General features: G+C 45.2%; 1 protein-coding gene across 1 annotated transcript in view; it reads right to left on the bottom strand.

Annotated features, from left to right (window-relative positions):
* Positions 1 to 849: 849 nt before the first annotated feature.
* The window catches only part of dcbld2 (discoidin, CUB and LCCL domain containing 2), a 131,576-nt gene continuing 112,712 nt past the window's right edge, over positions 850 to 19,713 (bottom strand). Inside the window, exons 14-15 of the mRNA XM_078560110.1 lie at positions 10,007 to 10,144; positions 850 to 7,688 (exon numbers count right to left, since the gene is read on the bottom strand). Of these exons, the coding sequence (XP_078416236.1) occupies positions 7,240 to 7,688; positions 10,007 to 10,144 (587 nt within the window). The 3' untranslated portion in view covers positions 850 to 7,239. The remainder of the gene's footprint in view (positions 7,689 to 10,006; positions 10,145 to 19,713) is intronic.

The raw sequence follows: 19,713 nt of genomic DNA, 5'->3' as shown, positions 1-19,713 counted from the left end.
GGATGCACAGAAAAGCAAATGATTGGGTTAGATCAAGGGTAGAAGTTCAGGAATCAAAAGGGTTGCTAAGTACAGTTAGAGAGAGAAAGACATCTAAATTATGGCAATGTGAGTCACATGGACCTTGTACCCAGATAGAAATGCTAAAATTAGCTATCCACAAGACCACCCCCCGATCCCCAACTCCGTTCCATCTTGGAAGTAAATAGATAGTTTAAAGTATAACTGTTTACAAAACCCGACATCTCCCTGGGACTTGGAAACTAATAGCCTATCCACTGTCAGCACAGCCGCTCTGGTCATTGTTTCAGGTGTGAAAGGAACAGATAGAAACCCTAAACCCCTTTTCTCCTCCTTCGCCCAGGGGCACTGAGTTCACCTGCAGTACCTCTATTGTTGCCGTGAAAATTAGTTAACTTAGCTCAGACTTGGGATTGACCTTACCTCCTACCTGTTCTCTGTGGCTCAGTTATATATGCCACAACGTATTCAGCAATTGAGCCCTCAGAGTTTTTGCGTTCTTATTGAAGACCAACAGGCAAACAGGTGTTTGACTTTTATCAAAATAAATGCAAAATACTGCGGATGCTGGAGATCTGAAATAAAAACAAAGTGCTGGAAAAACTCAGCAGTCTGGCAGCATCTGTGGAGAGAGATACAGAGTTAACATTTCAAGTCTAATATGACTCTTCTACAGAAATCAAGTTCCGAACAAGAGTCATATTGGACTCGAAACATTAACTCGGCTTCTCTCTCCACAGATGCTGCCAGACCTGCTGAGCTTTTGTTTTTATTTGACTTTTGCTATTTGACTAGTGTGAAGCAATGAAGACCACCATCACAAAGTAATAGTTGTTGTTTCAGTGTTATTTTATTATAGATAGAACTTCACTTGAATCGACAGTTCTTTTAACTGCGACAGTACAGTACTCGCACTAAAATTATTTTAAAAGTACTACAAGTAAAAATGAGCAAACTTAGTGGCTTCTACATTGTGTAGAACTGTCGGCAATAATTTCAAATAAAGCAGTTTTGCTGACACACGTACAAAGTTAATGTGGAAAACTTGATGCAAATTTTGTATTGTAACAGTAAACTAAAAAAGACCGTCTTTACCAAACACACTGATGTGACGACAGGGCTGAAACTGTGAAATCCACACAATCTCCTATCAGGAAGCAGCTTTCGCAGTTTCAGCATGAACACAGTGATTATCACAAAAATAACTCAAGGTGCATCTTGCAAAATAGTCGACATAGAGTGACAGGTGACTGTGCATGGGACGCGTAAGTTGCACGATTTGTTCATTCGTATTAATCATTGGTTTAAGACCATTGATCCCTTACACTGGGCCTCTTTTTACGCACAGGTTTAGGGTTATGTTGTCTCTGAGCTAAACTCCCAGTTTCATTCATATTTTGTGTGGCATACACTGACAGGTTAAGATAAGCTCAGCTTCGGCCATTTTTTAGGTTGTTGCAACTCTAAATGATTAAACTAAAATCCACACATAAAGCTGGCTTTAAAACGATGGTAATGATAGAAAAAACACAATATGTTGCAAACTGACTCTCTAAGGAATATATTGAGATGGGATGAGTTACACTGTTGTCTTCAAATACTGTAGGCAGATTAAATCCTGTGACGGGGGAACTAGAGGAAGGGAAGAAGTTATTTTTGTGAAATAACTGCTAGTTAACACACCTTCTCCCATGAACAGATTCAAAAAGTACTTCTTTTTTTAAAATAAAACATTTTGTTGTGCTGGCAATCACGCTAATGAAAGAATGCACTTTGCAGTGTAATATTGTGGAGCAAATACTATTTTAAACTATTATTTCACAGAAATAAATCAATTTTGAGAGACCTATCACTCCTTACAGCAAGATTCATAAAACATTGTAGAGCAAAGAAACTTCTCTTGTAGTAACAGTAGTTCTAACCTTCTGTGACATTTTAGGAACTCAAATTCTTCAGGAATACGTACCTTATAACAAACATAGGCTGCACGCATATAATTCTTCTTTACTATACCCTCAGTCCCATTGGGTGAATTTATCCAGCAAGCTGTGAGCCACCAGTTTTCTTTCAGACTTGCTGCTTTTCACATTGTTTCCAAACTAGTCCTCTGTGCTTGAATGGACTGTTTGAGGTGAGACCAGACCAGATCAAACAGCTATCTCAATTCTGGTTGCCACACGTGGTTTTGGATTGGACAATCTGTTTCTTTTTCCCCTGAGTGGGCTGTCTGGGAATTTAAAACATGTAAACTGGACACGTTTTAAAGGAAATTCCATTTCCCCATTTACTTCTAAGCCTTAGTGTGGAAGCATTATCAAGGTGATAAAAGGCCTCAAGACATATTCATCATTACCAAAGAAACTTCTGAATTGAAGCCATGATCCCAACCCCATCTGATTGTGAATTTACAACACCATCAACTCCAAACTCAGGGCCACTTTAACAATTCTCACTTTAAACCGGATTTTCTTTTTCAATATTGTATCTTACGCTTTTGAATTTTTATGGCATATATTCTTCAAATCTCAGTTAATGAATGTTGCAAAACATCATGATCCAGCCGGTGGCACTGTAGAGCCTGTATGCACAAAGGTTACAAGCTGCAGGGAGAATGAAAATTAAAGACAGAGGAGTTGATGTTTAATGTGTGAATGTGGCTAAAATGAAGGGTCAGAGAAGGGAATCACATCTTTTAACTTAGATCCACTTCCTGGTTACTCCACTTCATCTCCTTAATTTGACATGAGAGACTTAGGTTAAAAAGGGCATTCACCCCATTTGACATCGTTTCAGAATATCAAACTAATCCATTATCGTGTCTGGATGTTACTGATTCAGTCCAATGTCCTATCTTCAACTATTATTCTTGGCAACCTGCTCTAGTTGTTGATCACCATCCCCAAGGTTGGTCTAAACGTTATAATCATCAAGTTAGATTAAGGCAAATGTTTAGCAAATATGGAGATGCTAGTGCATTTGTTGAGTGAGTACAGTGTCAATATTAAAGACAGGTTTACATGCAAGGGCAAGCTGGAAACTCTGGAATCATATATTGAGTTTGACATTGAATAACCACAGGATAGCTGGAAAATATTTCTTTTGATGGGCATAAAGTTATAACTTTATCATTCATTTCCAGCATTCTAGACCCCAAATGACTCATACAAGGCTAGGAAAACCTAAGCAGACATAGAATAATATAACACAGAAGGACTCCATTTGGCCCATTCTGCCTGTGCCAGCTCTCTCAAATAACCATAAATTATTCCCACTCTTTTCCCACAGTCCTATAAATATTTCCTTTTCAAGTACATATCCAATTCCCTTTGAAAGTTACTATTAAAACTGCTTTCACCCCTCTTTCAGGCAGTGTGTTCCAAGTCATAACAAATTGCTGAGTAAAAAAAAAACTTCTCCCCCTGGAATATTTTTGTCGAATCTGTGTCTGCTGGTTTTCAACCTGCCTGCTAGTGGTTAACAGTTTTTCCCTATGTACCTTCTCAAAACCCCATAATTTTGAACTTATTAAAATTCCCCTTAACCACCTTTCCTCCACATAACTGAATTCCCCATATGCCTGGCACCAATTTGGTAAAAATGTGGCCCCGGAATTGGGCACAATACTGTAGTTGAGGTCCTAACCAGTGATTTTTAATCAGTGGTTTATAAAGGTTTACCATAACTATTGTTGGGAGATTTTTAAGGCATATAATAGAGGATAGTGGTGAATTCAGCCACGAGTCTTAACAGCACCACCTGCAGGCCACATTTCATCCCTGCATTACCAGTGCAATAGAACTAAAGTGGGCCTCTCAATCCAATTAATTTTGTGGAAAATAATGGAAATCTGTTACTTATATATTTGCTTTCATTTTTCTGACTTGTAAAATTTCAATTTAGTATGCTAAATTGCACATTTAGTGCCTCAACACACATACAGTATGAACCTATATGACGAGTTTATCCTTATTTTGTCGATAGAACTAGTGGTGTAAGAAATGATGGGTGCCATTTCAGAAGCTTAATATGATGTCTTCAGCTTGCCTTTTTCAAATATGATTCTCACATTCTAGCTACCTATACGTCAATCAGCAACAAAAAAAAAATCAATCTTTGCATGGCATGAAGCTACAATCTTTTTCCAAGATCAACTGCAAAAAATGTTAATTAAAGAAAGTAAAATAATTGTTCAGAGTGGAACTTCCTATTCATCAGGAAATGATGAGACACTATTTTGGGTCGAAAAACATTTCCATTAGTGAAAAAATAAATAATGATCAGGCTTCACCTTCAGCAACCTGAGGCCTGAGGAAATGTGTCACATTTTGGTTACATGGGACTGAGAATAACCTTCAAACTCATCCATAGCCACATGGGGATAAGCTTAGGATGAAATGAATAAGGGGCAAACACTGCACCTCTCCGATGGCAAGTAACCGTCTCCTGAATTTTCCTAGTATCAATTTTGATTTTAGTGGTATAAAAATGAAAAATGCTGGAAATATTCAGCTGGTCAGGCAGTTTCTGTGGAGTGAGAAGCAGAGCTAATATGTCAGGTCAATGGCCTTTCATCGGAACTGGAGTTACTGTACTTGTCAGGTTGGCATGAGCTTCAATATTTATAACCTATCTTATCTCACAGGTAACAACTATGTATTGTGAGCATTAATAAAATTTGATGGAATCTTAAAAAGGTCAAATTTCAATGAAATTCAGATATTAAGAACATTCAAAATGATCCTTGATTTCTGTTTTAAAATAAATGGCCTGAACACTTAAATCCATGAAACGTGCAACCAACAGATTTAACAACAGTTTAGCAGCGGGGAACGAATTGACCATTTTGAGCTGTTAGAAACAGAGTGAGATGAGAACAAGTTTGGATTCAACCAGGTAAACAACACCACTGAGGTTTGAGGGTTCCATTAATTTTCTGCCAACCAGTTACTTTTACCTGGTATTCTATGTACAAATATTTCAATCATATGTCAACAGATCATCAAAAAAAAAAAATCTCTTCCATTCTATGCATACATTCTAAATTCTACCAAAATATACAAACAATAAACGGACTACAGTACATGCCGAGGTAAGGCAACAAAAAAGTACATTCTTGTAGAGAATGACTCATACCAGGGGTTTTAATGGCAAATGCCATTCTGGGCTGGAATAAACATCCATTATTTATGGTGCAATCTGACACAAGAGCACTTTGCTCAAAGAAGAACAAAGGGACAGAAATACTAAATGGAAATTTCTTACATTCATTTTTCTAACAAAATGGAAATTGCAAATGGCAGGAGTGCAAAATAAACTTGTTTTTTCAGGTTTCTTTCCCACTGTGCTTAGGCAAACATTTTATATCAAATTCAATATGAATAAAATATACAGGTCAGCTCAGTGTCTTTTTGGATCTGACTGCGTTTCTCGTTAGTTCTAATTTCTATCAGAAACTGATAAATCTAATGTTCAAATGACCATTTACTGTCATTATAAAGGACACTTTGTCAATAGGAGCAATGGGGAAGGGAGAGAGGAAGGGGGCCGAGATGGAGAGAAAAAGATAAATAAAATGCTTCAAAGGAAAACAAAAGATTTCTTTTTAAAAGCAACTCTGCTTTCGAGATGGAGTCTGGCTTGGCGGGAGTACAACTGGGAAAATTGGGCATGCTGGCCTCCGATCTGTGCTTCTGTTCAGCAAAACTCTGTGCCAGGAGCTGAATCTCTTGACAGCTCACCTAACTTTTTTCAGCCTAAAGATCATGAATAATTCTGGTCAGTACTTGGCGTTCAGCCCTGGATACACTAGACTCTTAGCAATGTGTGAAGGAGTGGTGTGGATTGGGGGGAGTCCCTGTAACAGTAAATGTATTTTGCATCTGTTGTATAAGGAGAAGTCACCCCAAACCATTATGCTGCAACCTTTACTTTTTTGTCTTATATAAAGCCTATTAATTACGGGTCACTTGGACGAGGGTTTCCATTTATCACAGCAAAAACTTGCAACAGGAACTTCCTGTCCTCAGTGACAGTGTCACTCCTCTCTCAAGGCACGGTAGTGACAATCAAATTAGCAATAAGATCTGGTTTCCAATGCCAGAAACATGACTGTAGATAAAATGCATCAAAATACATGTGCAAGTTGTAGTTCCATCAACCCAACTGTAAAATATCCCCCTTATGGCATCCGTTTCATTTAGGAGAGTGAGGGTATTGGAAAATAAATCAGAAATTGTTTAGGCAGATGTGCTGCTCAGCCTGCAGTAGAAAAAAGCCTCCGCAGATGGAAACACCTCTCTGAGGAGAGGTTTGTACTCATTGTGCAAGGGTCCCAAGAAGTAGTTAGAGTGAAAACATACTAATAACTAACAATGATCAATAGGCTGTATCATGTTCCAGTGGAAGGATAAAATCTAACTTGTAGAATAAATAGAACACTATCAAAAGGTGTGATATGAAGACTAATTCTAATTTGCTCCTTTTTAAAATAAAGACCCTCATATTAAATCAAGATTCCGCTGATAACTTCTTTTGAAGAGAGACAGAGCTCAGGAGAAACAGTGTATATTGCCGTTGCCACCTGTTTGCACTGTTACTCTGAATTACAGTGGGAGACCTCTGAAGAATTTTAGGGCCTACATGACAAGCTATTTAACCTGGCTCTCAATGCTGTTAAGATAAGTTGCAGTATTATGGGAGGAAAATTTCCTCTCCAGGCCATTTCCACAACTCTCCCACACGTAACCAAGCTCAGACTGACAGTAAGTATTGGCTTCTGCCTCTCAAATTAACATCCGCCTATCTTAAACAATTATGTGAGGTTGTTTCCTTAATTCAGATTTCAGTAGATGACGTTTTGATAGTTAACAGCATAAAATAAGCTGAACCGAACCAGAATGGACTGACCAGAATCAACAATCTTACCATCTTTAACGTGGAGCATTATCTAACCCTTTGGTACCAGACAATTCTGAATACCAAACCAGTATGAATCAACCTCTACAATCCAGGCACATGCAGTTGAACGGCAACATTCAAGAAGACTCCATATTCCATCCATTACAGGTAACAGGCAACAGTTTCTTAGCAGTCACCATGGTAACATGCCTACCCATTAGCTTTGTACAATCATTTCTTTCGCTGCAGCAATGTTCTTTTAAACTCATTCTCTCTTCTTCCCACCAAAATACCCTCTGTATTTTGTCTCCTTTCGGAAGTTCACTCAGCATCTGATGTTGCTGCTATCTGTGGTACACTGATTGGTACCTGATATCCTAGTTCCTCTGCAGGCATTGGGACCACTGTTCCTTTTGGTGTATCATAGCCTACCTGTCCAGCAGAGGTACCCTCAGTTCTGGGTAACAATGTGCTTAGACTACCCGTCACTGAAGGCCCTGTGCTCCCCGCTGATTTAAAGGTGGAGGCTGCCGCAGATCCCAAGGTTCCTGTTGGGTGACTGGAAATTTCCATTATGATTGGAGTGGCATATTCAGGGCTTGAAACTGGCAAAGGTTCTGCATATGCATGGTAAATCTCTGACACAGGAGCATCGTAGTGAGCATTCCCATCTGGGTCACTGTATCCTGCTTCAGAGTCTTCCTCTGGTTTGAAAGTGGACCCCTGTCGTAGCGTCCCTGCTACTCCTGCCACAAGCGGCTGGGCATATTCTGTAAACACAACATATCATTATTCCTCTGAATGATGGAGCAGCATTATTTTATTTTTCTGCACTTTTGTCCATGTAATAATAGTTTTATGATCTGTGGATATTATTCATGATCGCCTCCATGACATATTTTGTGATACTGCTATACCAAACTAGCAAACATGGACAACAGGGTGAAAGAACCATCAAGTTCATTTTTAAATAAATCTCTGTTTTAACTGGAGTGTTATCAAAGTTCTTTCTCCCCACTCTTCTCCAGATTGCTGTTATCTACCTCACTTTGAAGCTGAGAGAGCAAGAGAGGAGCATGCCTCCTAGCTCTGCTGAATCTGAGACACAATGCCTGCAGTGTCCTCACCTCAATTGTAGCTCCATACCCACGTGCAGGGTTCAAGTTGAAGGACAAGTACTCAGCAGTATCGTGTTATTAAACGTGCATAAGCTAAGGAATCATGGAACAAAGTAACCAGCCCCTGAAGGGTAGTCCAAAAACCAGTTAATTACCAGAGGGTGACAAAAAATATTAAACTGCGTGAGCTCATACTTATAGAAAGGATACTTGAATAAGTAGGCAGGCAGGGTCATTTGAGACTTCGGTGGGAGTGGTCTTCCCGGTCCTTTTGCAAACTGCCCCAGGTAAGGGTGCAATGCGCTGGGTTACGAGCTATGGCCAATGGCAGAATAATCGAATTTTCAGTGGTGTTGGTGGAGGAGGTAGAAACTTGAGGGGCAACAACTGCTCACAGATGGAGGATCCTTCAGGAACAGGACTTGTGTTTCCTTTAAGCACACATGATGAAGGCACCAGGAAACCACCTCATGTATTCTTTTCCCTAGTCATAATGCTCACTAAAATTGAAAATGGGAGGCTTCTTTGAGCAAATGAAGAGGAAAGCACAGAACCGCAAAGTGTGGACAAATCAGCAGAGGACCTGCCCTTAGGCAGATCATTCCTACTATTTGAATAAGGTCAATGCTATCGTATTAAGAGTAATTACCTTCGGGAGAAAATAAATAAAAGCTCTAGGACACAGTCATGAACTTTGTAGCAGAGTCAACTTACTGGGGCCTGGAAGGAGGACAAGTTGAAACAAATACTTTTATGGTGTAAACTTGCTGTTAATGAGAACTGACCTTGTGCTCTCCCCTATGCCATAAGTCGCTTGCCAGTATCCAATCTCCAGCTTATGTTACATAATATTTTGGGCAGAATCTGAGTCTTTTACCACGAACTATATTTAATCTTGAATAAGCTCTGTCACCAATATTTAATACATATTTATTTGAACTTCAATCTTGTTTAAACAATAAAATAGCTCAAGCAGTCATTTTTTTTTAATTGAAATGGAAGCACCTGAATGGGTGATCAGCAAAATGAAACACGCTGCTCTGTACAGAATGAGGTTAATGAGGCTTTTAGACAGGTGGAAAATTCAGCCCGCATTCCAGACTCTTATCACCATTCAGTGACCCATAATTGTAGAATGCAAGTGTCAGATGAAGATGGGTCAGCTTTGCTATTAGACCACCCCACAAATTAACGGACTGTTGTTTAATAGGCATATCTGCCTTTTGTAAACTCGTTCCTGGGATGCGGGCATCGCTGGCTAGGCCAGCATTTATTGCCCATCCCCAATTGCCCTTGTTCAAAGGGCATTTAAGAGTCAACCGCATTGCTGTGGGTCTGGAGTCACATGTAGACCAGACCAGGTAAGGACAGCAGATTTCCTTAGTGAACTAGTTGGGCTTTTACAACAATCACCAATGGTTTTGTGGTCATCATCAGACTTTTAATTCCATTAATTTTTATTAAATTTAAATTTCACCATCTGCCATGATTGGATTCAAACCCGGGTCCCCAGAGCATTACCCTGGTTCTCCGGAATACCAGTCCAGTGACAATACCACTATGCTACTGCCTCCCCTATTTGTAGGTCTTTGTGGACCTTGAGGCAGCAACTCCCAGGGAAGAGAAAAATATCGAAGGGGATAGCTTAAGCAAAAGAAAACACACGTGAAAACATAATCAATAATTAGAACAGGCAAAAGGCAACATTTCCAATAACCAGAATATCAACCTAATGAGCCAGCACATCCTGGCCTCAGAAAGAGTTTATATTTTCCAGATACTCCAGCAATAGCGTTTCTTGTGGAAAAGTAAAGGCAGTTTGTAACTTTGCAGCCATTTATCTAGGTAGCAATTCATTCTGCAGCTGTGACCACAACAAGACACTAATGATCCTGTGTTACAGCGAGTGGTTTCATGGCATTGCCTTTATAACCGATTGTTCAGTCTCTACATTGATTGTTCTCGAATACCTGAAGGTTCTGTCTGGATCACTGTGCTGGCATTTCGGGCTCTCAGGCGGCTCATCTCACTGCTGCTGTAGCGCACAGAAGTGTCATCAGGCTCAGTGTTTTTCGCAGGCAGAAACTGCTTCATTCCCTTCCACCAGCCTGCACCATAATTCCCAGTTAGTTAAATAGTCACATACAGTACTGCTGGGCAGAAGAGCTAAACAGGCTATCTATATTCTTTGAAGTAGCAGCACTGCTACTTCAAAAGTTATCAAAGAAAGTCCCACTTAGTATAAAGCAGAAATCTTGGTGCAGATGCATCAGCTCTGAGTCAAACGCACCTAATTACATGATAATTTCCTTCTCCAAACCAATGAATGTTGAAAAAAGCAAAATACTGCGGATGCTGGAAATCTGAAACAAAAACAGAAACTGCTGGAAAGACTCAGCAGGTCTAACAGCATCTGTGGAGACAGAAGCACGAGAGAAGTACAGACTCGAAACGTTAACTCTGTTTCTCTCTCCACAGATTTTTTTTTTTGGTAAAAATATACTTTATTCATAAAATATCTTCAATCACATTCAAAACCATTTCAAAAACAACATTACAAGGGTACAATCCAGGTTAAACTTTACAAAATGTATCACCAGGTGCATCAGTACAAACAATATTACAATCATTTACAGCCTTTCATTTTGATCTGTACAGCCCGAGGGGCTCTAAACAGTTCCCAGTCTCTTGGTGCGCTGTGGTAGAAAGGTCTTAGACAGCGACCCTTCCCCATTGCGCCTTTGCGGCAGCTGCCCCAAGCTTTAGTGCGTCCCTCAGCACGTAGTCCTGGACTTTGGATTGTGCCAGTCCGCAACAATCGGTCGGGGACAACTCTTTGTGCTGGAAGACCAACAAGTTTCGGGCAGACCAAAGCGCCTCTTTCACCGATACAGATTTTTTTTTTTTTTTTTGTAAAAATATACTTTATTCATAAAATATCTTCAATCACATTCTAAACCATTTCAAAAACAACATTACAAGGGTACAATCCAGGTTAAACTTTTACAAAATGTATCACCAGGTGCATCAGTACAAACAATATTACAATCATTTACAGCCTTTCATTTTGATCTGTACAGCCCGAGGGGCTCTAAACAGTTCCCAGTCTCTCGGTGCGCTGTGGTAGAAAGGTCTTAGACCGCGACCCTTCCCCATTGCGCCTTTGCGGCAGCTGCCCCAAGCTTTAGTGCGTCCCTCAGCACGTAGTCCTGGACTTTGGATTGTGCCAGTCCGCAACAATCGGTCGGGGACAACTCTTTGTGCTGGAAGACCAACAAGTTTCGGGCAGACCAAAGCGCCTCTTTCACCGAGTTGATGATCCTCCAGCTGCAGTTGATGTTTGTCTCGGTGTGTGTCCCTGGGAACAGCCCGTAGAGCACAGAGTCCTGTGTCACAGAACTGCTCGGGATGAACCTCGACAGCAACCACTGCATCTCTCTCCAGACTTTCTTTGCAAAGGCACAATCCACAAGGAGGTGAACAACGGTCTCTTCCCCACCACAGCCACCTCGAGGGCAACGTGCAGAGGGGGTGAGCCTCCTGGCGTGTAGGAAGGATCTGACGGGGAGGGCCTTTCTCACCACCAGCCAAGCTACGTCTTGGTGCTTGTTGGAAAGTTCTGGCGATGAGGCATTCTGCCAAATGACTTTGACAGTCTGCTCGGGGAACCATCCCACAGGGTCCACCCTCTCCTTTTCCCTCAGGGCCTCTAGGACGTTACGTGCTGACCACTGCCTGATGGACTTGTGGTCAAAGGTGTTTTTCTGCATAAATTTTTCCACCAGGGACAGGTGGTACGGCACGGTCCAACTACTTGGAGCGTTCCGCGGCAGCGTGGCCAGACCCATCCTTCGCAACACCGGGGACAGGTAGAACCTCAGCACGTAGTGACACTTGGTGTTTGCGTACTGAGGGTCTACGCACCGCTTGATGCAGCCGCACACAAAGGTGGCCATCAGTATGAGGGCGATGTTGGGCACGTTTTTTCCCCCTTTATCTAGAGGCTTGTACATCGCGTCCCTGCGGACACGATCCATTTTCGACCTCCAGATAAAGCGGAAGATGGCTCGAGTGATCGCCATCGCGCAGGAGTCTGGAATGGGCCAGACCTGCGCCACGTACAGCAACAGCGAGAGTACCTCACACCTGATGACCAGGTTCTTACCCGCAATGGAGAGGGAGCGTCGCTCCCACATGCCCAGTTTCCTTTTCACCATAGCCACTCGCTCCTTCCAGTTTCTAACGCATGCCCCGGTCCCTCCGAACCATATCCCCAGCACCTTCAGGCCGTCAGCCCTGACAGTGAAGGGGACAAAGGATCGGTCAGCCCAGTTCCCAAAGAACATGGCCTCGCTCTTCCCACGATTTACCTTGGCTCCCGAGGCCAGTTCGAACAGGTCGCAGATGTGCATCAGTCTGCGCACCGACAGCGGATCCGAGCAGAAGACGGCGACGTCGTCCATGTACAGGGAGGCTTTTACCTGAGTGCCTCCACTGCCTGGGATCGTCACTCCTCTTATGCCCGGATCCTTCCTGATGGACTCGGCAAAGGGTTCTATGCAACACACGAAAAGGACAGGCGAGAGAGGACAGCCCTGCCTGACTCCAGATTTAATCGGAAAGCTATCTGTTTCCCACCCGTTGATTGAGACTGCGCTACTGATGTTAGTGTAGAGCAGTTGGATCCAATTTCGAATTCCCTCCCCAAACCCCATTTTGGAGAGCACATCCCCCATGTAGGTGTGCGATATTCTGTCAAAGGCCTTCTCCTGATCCAAGCTGATGAGGCAGGTATCCACACCCCTGTCCTGTACATAGGCAATCGTATCCCTGAGCAGCGCCAGGCTGTCAGAGATCTTCCTGCCTGGCACAGAGCAGGTCTGGTCAGGGTGAATCACCAATTCCAGAGCGGATTTGACCCGGTTGGCGATGACCTTGGACAGAATCTTATAGTCCACATTCAACAGTGAAATGGGTCGCCAATTTCTAATTTCCTCCCTTTCCCCCTTGTGCTTGTAGATGAGGGTGATGATGCCCTTCCTCATGGATTCTGACATACTACCGGCCAGGAGCATACTCTCGTATACTCCTAGCAGGTCTGGGCCGATCAAGTCCCACAGAGCCGAATACAACTCCGCCGGCAAGCCGTCGCTTCCGGGGGTTTTACTCTTCTCGAAGGACTCGAGGGCCTTAGTCAGTTCATCAGAAGTTAGCGGTTTGTCCAGGCTCTCCCGCGTACTGTGGTCTAAGACCTCCGTGATAGAGGACAGGAAGGACTGGGAGGCCGTGCTGTCCGTGGGCTTCACGTCATACAATCCGGCATAAAAGGATTTGCTGATCCTCAGAATGTCGGACCGTGATGACTTTACTGAGCCGTCTTCTTCCTTCAGGCTGCTGATCACAGAGCGCTCTCTGTGTACCTTTTGGAAGAAGAAACGTGAGCACGTCTCATCCTGCTCCACGGAGCGGACTCTGGAACGGAAGATGATCTTGGAGGCCTCCGAGGCAAAGTGCGAGGCTTGCTGGCCCTTCACCTCTTGGAGCTCCTCCTTGACATCGACCCCCATCGACTGCAGCCGGAGCAGGTGCTGCATCTTTTTCTGGAGTCGGGACATTTCCCTCTGTTCCTTTCTAGCTTTCTGGGTGCCTTTGAGGATGAAAAACCTCTTGATGCTTCCCTTGATCGCTTCCCACCAGTGTGTCAGGGACTCAAAGAGGGGTTTCACGGTTCTCCAACCTTTGTAATCCCTCTTGAGCTCCTCAATGTTCTCTGGGGTCAGCAGTTGCACATTTAGCTTCCATGCCCCCCTGCCCACCCTCAGGTCCTTCTCCAAGTGGCAGTCCGCCAGTAGGAGGCAGTGGTCAGAGAAGAACACCGGCTTGACCTCGGTGGATCTGACTGTGAATGCACGGGACACAAACAGGAAGTCTATCCTGGAACGAATGGACCCGTCTGGCCGCGACCAGGTGTATCTACGCTGCGCTCCGTCTGCAGGGTTGCTGAAGACGTCGTGCAGCTTGGCATCCTTAACTGTTTCCATCAGGGATCTGGACGTAGCGTCCAATCTGCTTCCGGCCCTGCCGGATCGTCCAGCCGCATCGATGATGCAGTTGAAGTCCCCGCCCAGAATGACCGGCCTGGAGGTCGCCAGCAGCAGTGGGAGCTGCTGAAAAACCTCCAGCCGCTCAGCCCCTTGTGCCGGGCCATACACGTTAATTAACCGGAGTGGAGCGTTCTTGTACATTACGTCTGCTACGAGGAGTCGCCCGCCCACCACCTCCTTGACCTCGGAGACGGTGAAGTTGCCTCCCCGCAGCAGAATACCCAGGCCGGAGGAACGAGAGTCGTTTCCGCCCGACCAGATCGATGGCCCATGGGACCACCATCGTGACCATTGCCTGTAGGAGCTGAGGTGCGGTATCGCACACTCCTGCAGAAACAACAGGTCAGCTTTGACCTTGGCTAGGTAGTCCAAGGTCGCAACACATCGCGTAGTAGATTTAATGCTACGCACATTTATGGATACAATCTTTAAACCCATTTTAAAGCATTTATTCTCCTACCAAACCCACTGTCTCTGAGAGTCCCAGACCTTTAGTCTGCTCCTTCATACCCGTAGTGAGCTCAAATTCCTTCACTTTGGATGGGCTGAGGTAGATCTCCTTGGCCGTGTTCTGCTCCGGTGGCATCTGGAGGTTCACGTAGAGAGCGGGTTTTGAGATGACCTTTGCTGGAGAAGCTTCTCCAAAACTCACCCCCTCTGGGGTGTTGCTGTTCCCGGCTTCCTGGAGCTGGGGTGCGATGATTGCCTCACTGCTCCCAGATTCCAGGGGATGTGGTGCACTGGCCTCCTCAGGTTGCAGGCAAAGTTGGGGTGCGCTGGTCTCCTTGTTGTCTCCAATTTTCTGGAGCTCGGGTGTCTCGTCCTCCAACGCCCTGGAGCTTTGCCGCCTCTTCTGTCGGTGCCGCTCTGGCACTTCATCATCCGAAGAGCTGCTGCCCTTGTCATCCGTGTCGGATGGGAGACGCCTCTTGCCGCTTCTCTGGGAAACGCCTTTGCTTCTTCTTCGCTCCCTCTTACTTTTCTTGTTCTTCACCGTCCGCCACTCCCCCTGCTGCTTTTCCACTGCTGCCTCCTCCTCCATTGATTCGCTGTCCTGAGGACTGGGAGGTTCAGGGGGTAGTGCTGTTGATTGGCTCTCTGTTGCCTCGATCTCTTTCTCCACCTTGTCTCTCTCTGTGTCCTCCTTTGTCCCGTTGAGCTCCCTGGGGGCCTTGGTGGTTGGAGTGACACGGAACATTTCTTCTGCTTCCCCCTGGTCGGCTTTGGCTGCCTGTGCGTAAGTACGGCAGCGTTTGGGGCAGGTCCTGTAGAGGTGACCTGCCTCGCCACACAGGTTGCAGCACTTGGCCTGTTTGCAGTCTTTTGTCTGGTGCCCTTCCTGTTTGCAGATCTTGCAGAGGGAGGCGCTGCAGTTGGCCGCCACATGACCAGCCTTGCCGCATGAGCGACAATGCTTGGGTTGCCCAGCGTAGACCAGGTAGCCACGGTTTCCCCCGATAGCAAAACTGGAGGGAGGGTGGAAAATGGCTCCCTTACCATCGGTCTTTAGCGTGACCTTAAACAGGCGTTTGCCTGTCCAGATCCCCAAGTCGTCTCGAATCTCGGTGCCGCTCCCCACCTTATCGAAGTACCTGGTGAGGAAGGTGACCACGTCGGCGACAGGGACGAAGGGGTTGTACACATGCACCATCACCTCACGTTCCCGTTGCAACGGCAGAGAAAAGTGCGGCTCCGCCGTCAGGATCTTCATCTCCGGCAGGTCTCTCTTCTCCTCGAACACCCTCAGGAGCCGGACGCAGTCTGCCACCCGCTTGAACGTCACGTCAAAATAACCACCTTTGCGGGAGTCATGCAGGGTGAAGATCTCCGGAGCTTGGAAGCCGCACGCCTTCAACAGGATCCTCCTGGTGAAGAAGCCTCGATCCATAGGTGATCCTCCTTCGCTGTGGTTCACCGTGACTCGGACAGTGATAGGTAACCCACGGTATGGATTTGGATTGCGATTGGTTATCGCCCTTCCATCCCGACCTTGCCTTGGTAAGACCATGGTGTCGCCCCTGCAACACTTGATCTTAGCCAAAAGGCCGAGAAGGTTTCTCTCTCCACAGATGCTGTTAGGCCTGCTGAGTTTTTCCAGCATTTTCTGTTTTTGTGGTGAATGTGGAAATACTGGCTTAGAGCTACTTCACACTTTTCTCTCAGTATCTCTTGTATGCATAGATCATTTTATTTAAATTACTCTTTCAGAGCTGCCTATTGGAATCATAGGGCGGGATTTTCCGGCCCTGCCCACTGCCGGGATTGTCTGGTCCCGCCAAAAGTCAATGGGCTTTTGGCTGGGCCGCCGAATCTCCCGTGGCATGTCCCGCCATGATGGGGCCGGAAAATCCCAGCCATAGGATGAAAAAGAATACAAGGAGGCCATTTGGCTCATTGTGCCCGGGCAGGCTCTTTGAAAGATGTATCCAATTGGTCTCCCTCCCTTGCTTTATCCTCATAGCATTGTACAAGTATTTCCCTTCAAGTATTTATCCCACTTCCTTTTGGAAGCTACTACTGAATCTGCTTGCACCACTGTTTCCTGTGTCATGGTACACATTTGTCCAATCAGATTTCAGGAATGTCCTAAAAATTGAAATAAAAAGTACCAACAAAAGCCCATCTTTCATTTGAAACCGTAAAAGGATCTGGATCACTCAGGACTTTCCATTTGTGATTCATTTGCTGACAGAAAACATGCTCCTGTATGGCCCTGCATTTGTGTGTGAAGGATCATCAACATGGGTCTGTGCAATAATCACCTAATCCTATATCCTCTCACTAAACAACAAAATCATGGCCGCCTCCAAACATTAATTACACTTAAAGCCAATTTTGTTAGGCAAGTTCAAATTTTCTGACTTCATAAAGTTATAAAATGTATTGCATTAGTGTGACACCTGCTTGGACATTAAGTTTTGTTATACACCCAACCTTTAAACTGATTGGTAATCTCCCTCATCTGAAGTTCCCACTGCAATTTTTCTTCTTTTTGAAAAAATGCTCACTACGGCCATCCTAAACGCCCTACCCGTTCTCTATATACTCTCAGAATCACAATCTCACAGTGCAGAAGAGGGCCTTCGGCCCATCGAGTCTGCACTGACATGTGACTGTTGAAATCAACATTTATTGCACTGCCTTTAACTCTAGTTCATTGTTTCCTTTGACCGTAAAGCTATGGTGCAGAGTTTTAAGTTCGGCGGGTGGGGGCAGTCGACAGGCCTGGGAAACGAGCTGCTGCCTGCGACTTCACGCTGGTAGACAAATTACAGCCTGCCCAGTGTGAAACGTGACTCCCCACTAGTTGGGAAGGGCCGTGCGGAGGCAGGGGCCTGTCGGCCGCCAGGTCCAATGGCGACCCAGCGGCCAGTTTAAGAATGGCACAGGCAGTCCCTTGGAGGCTGCCATGGAAGAACTTCTCTTCTGTCTCTCATCACCTAACGTGATGGAGTCGAGTGCCGCTGGAGACGCCAGGAGGGCAGGTCAGGTGGGCACTCGGCCCCTCCCGTTTTTCACGGTCCTCTTGGAGGAGGTGGTTGCCAGGAGGGACACCCTTGCCCCCAGAGATGGGAGGAGGAGGCCACCTCACAAAGAGGGCATGGGAGGAGGTTGCAGCACTGGTTAGCAGCCATGACATGGTGTGGCGCACATGGGTGCGATGCCGGAAGAGGTTCAATGTCCTGCTGCGCTCAGGAAGGGTGAGTACCGTGTTGGTATGGGTCAGTGGGCAGGAGTATTAAGGTGGCCTGCCCCCTGTGGTGCTAGAGTCTGAGTGCCAACTGTCAACGATGCTGGAGCTGACCAAGGGGGTGAGCCCTAGCCGCTTGGATTGAGTGCCTTGCGGCTTGAGGGCCATGACTCAGATGTGTCCTGCTAGGTGTTCCTCAGCTGAGGTTGGCCAGGCTGCAATGGCACTGCAGGCAGAGAGTGAACTAATCAATGGTCCTCTGCCCTTTCAGGAGAAGAGGAGCCATAACTAATCAGAGAGGTCATGTACAGGCAGAGGCCCCGCATGCTCCACATGCAAAAGGGCGTGGAGAGGCGGGGGTACCAGACGAAGGAATGAGCGCAGTGCACAGAGGTGAGAGTTTTGGATTGTGCAACTATTCTAGTGTAGTCTCTTCATTGATGGGAGCCTCAAACCTGGAATCCCCATTGATTATTGGAAGATGATGGCACCATGATGCAGATCTCCATTATCTCACCAGGGTGCCTGGCATGCACAGTGACAGTGTGATGACTTTAACTAATGACATGTCCTTGTACTCCCTTAGATTCGCCAGCACGCACTCGGTCTCTGGACCCCTGATGCCAGAGGACCACTTGGCTTCATTTGCACCTGTGTCACACCCGCTCTCTGACCCAGGGACCAACGCAGATATCAGCAACTCGATGGGCATTAGATCGGCGGCTAAAATGTTGGTGCACATTGGTGAGGGCACTTCGTACTTGCCTGAGGTGCAGGCAGAGGCAGAAATTAGAGTATGAGAGGAAGATAGCTAGAAATGTAAAAGCAGATAGCAAGAATTTCTGCAGGTATTTAAAAAGGAAAAGAGTAAGTAAAGTGAGCGTTGGTCCTCTAGACAGTGGCAGTGGGGAGTTAATAGCAGATAATAGGGAAATGGTGGAAGAAATGAACAAATATTTTGCTTCTGTGTTCACTATAGAGGATACAAAAAACATTCCAGTAATAGCTGCAAATCAGGAGGTGAACGGGAGAAAGGAACTTGGTGAAATTGAAATCACTAGGGAAACAGTACTGAGTAAATTGATGGAGCTGCAGGCCGACAAATCTCTGGGTCCCAATGGACTACGTCCTACGGTCTTAAAAGAGGTGGCTAATGAGGTAGTCGATGTGCTGGTGTTAATTTTCCAAAATTCACTAGATTCTGGAAAGTTTCCATCAGATTGGAAAATAGCAAATATAACCCCCTCTATTCAAGAGGGGAGGGAGCCAGAAAACAGGAAACTAAAGGCCAGTTAGCTTGACATCTGTCGTGGGGAAGTTGATAGAATCGATCATTAAGGAGGTTATAGCTGGGCACTTAGAAGAGCTCACGGCAATGGGGAAGAGTCAGCCTGGTTTTGTGAAAGGAAAATCATGTTTAACCAATTTATTGGAGCTCTTTGAAGGAGTAACATGCGCAGTGGATAAAAGGGAGCCTGTAGACATACTGTACTTGGATTTCCAGAGGCACTTGATAAGGTGCCACATCAAAGATTATTACGGAATATAAAAGTATGGTGTAGTGGGTAACACATTAGCATGGTTACAAAATTGGCTGGCTGGCAAAAAGCAGAGAACATGCTTAAATGAGTCTTTTTCGGATTGGCAGGATGTGACAAATGGAGTCCCACAGGGGTCTGTGCTGGGGCCTCAACTTTTTATGATCTACTTCAATGACGTAGATGAGGGGAGCGAAGACATGGTAGCGAAATTTGCAGATGACACAAAGATAAGGTAGGAAAGTATATTGTGAAGAGGACATGAGGAGGTTACAGATGGATATAAATAGTTTGAGTGAGTGGGCAAAGATCTGGCAAAGGGGAGTTTAAGATGAAAAAATGTG

This window comes from Cetorhinus maximus, chromosome 16 (genome assembly GCF_964194155.1).
Source record: "Cetorhinus maximus chromosome 16, sCetMax3.hap1.1, whole genome shotgun sequence".
NCBI classification, from domain to species: domain Eukaryota; kingdom Metazoa; phylum Chordata; class Chondrichthyes; order Lamniformes; family Cetorhinidae; genus Cetorhinus; species Cetorhinus maximus.
The sequence above is the reverse complement of the archived record's forward strand: the minus strand, read 5'-3'. Positions and strand labels throughout refer to the sequence as shown.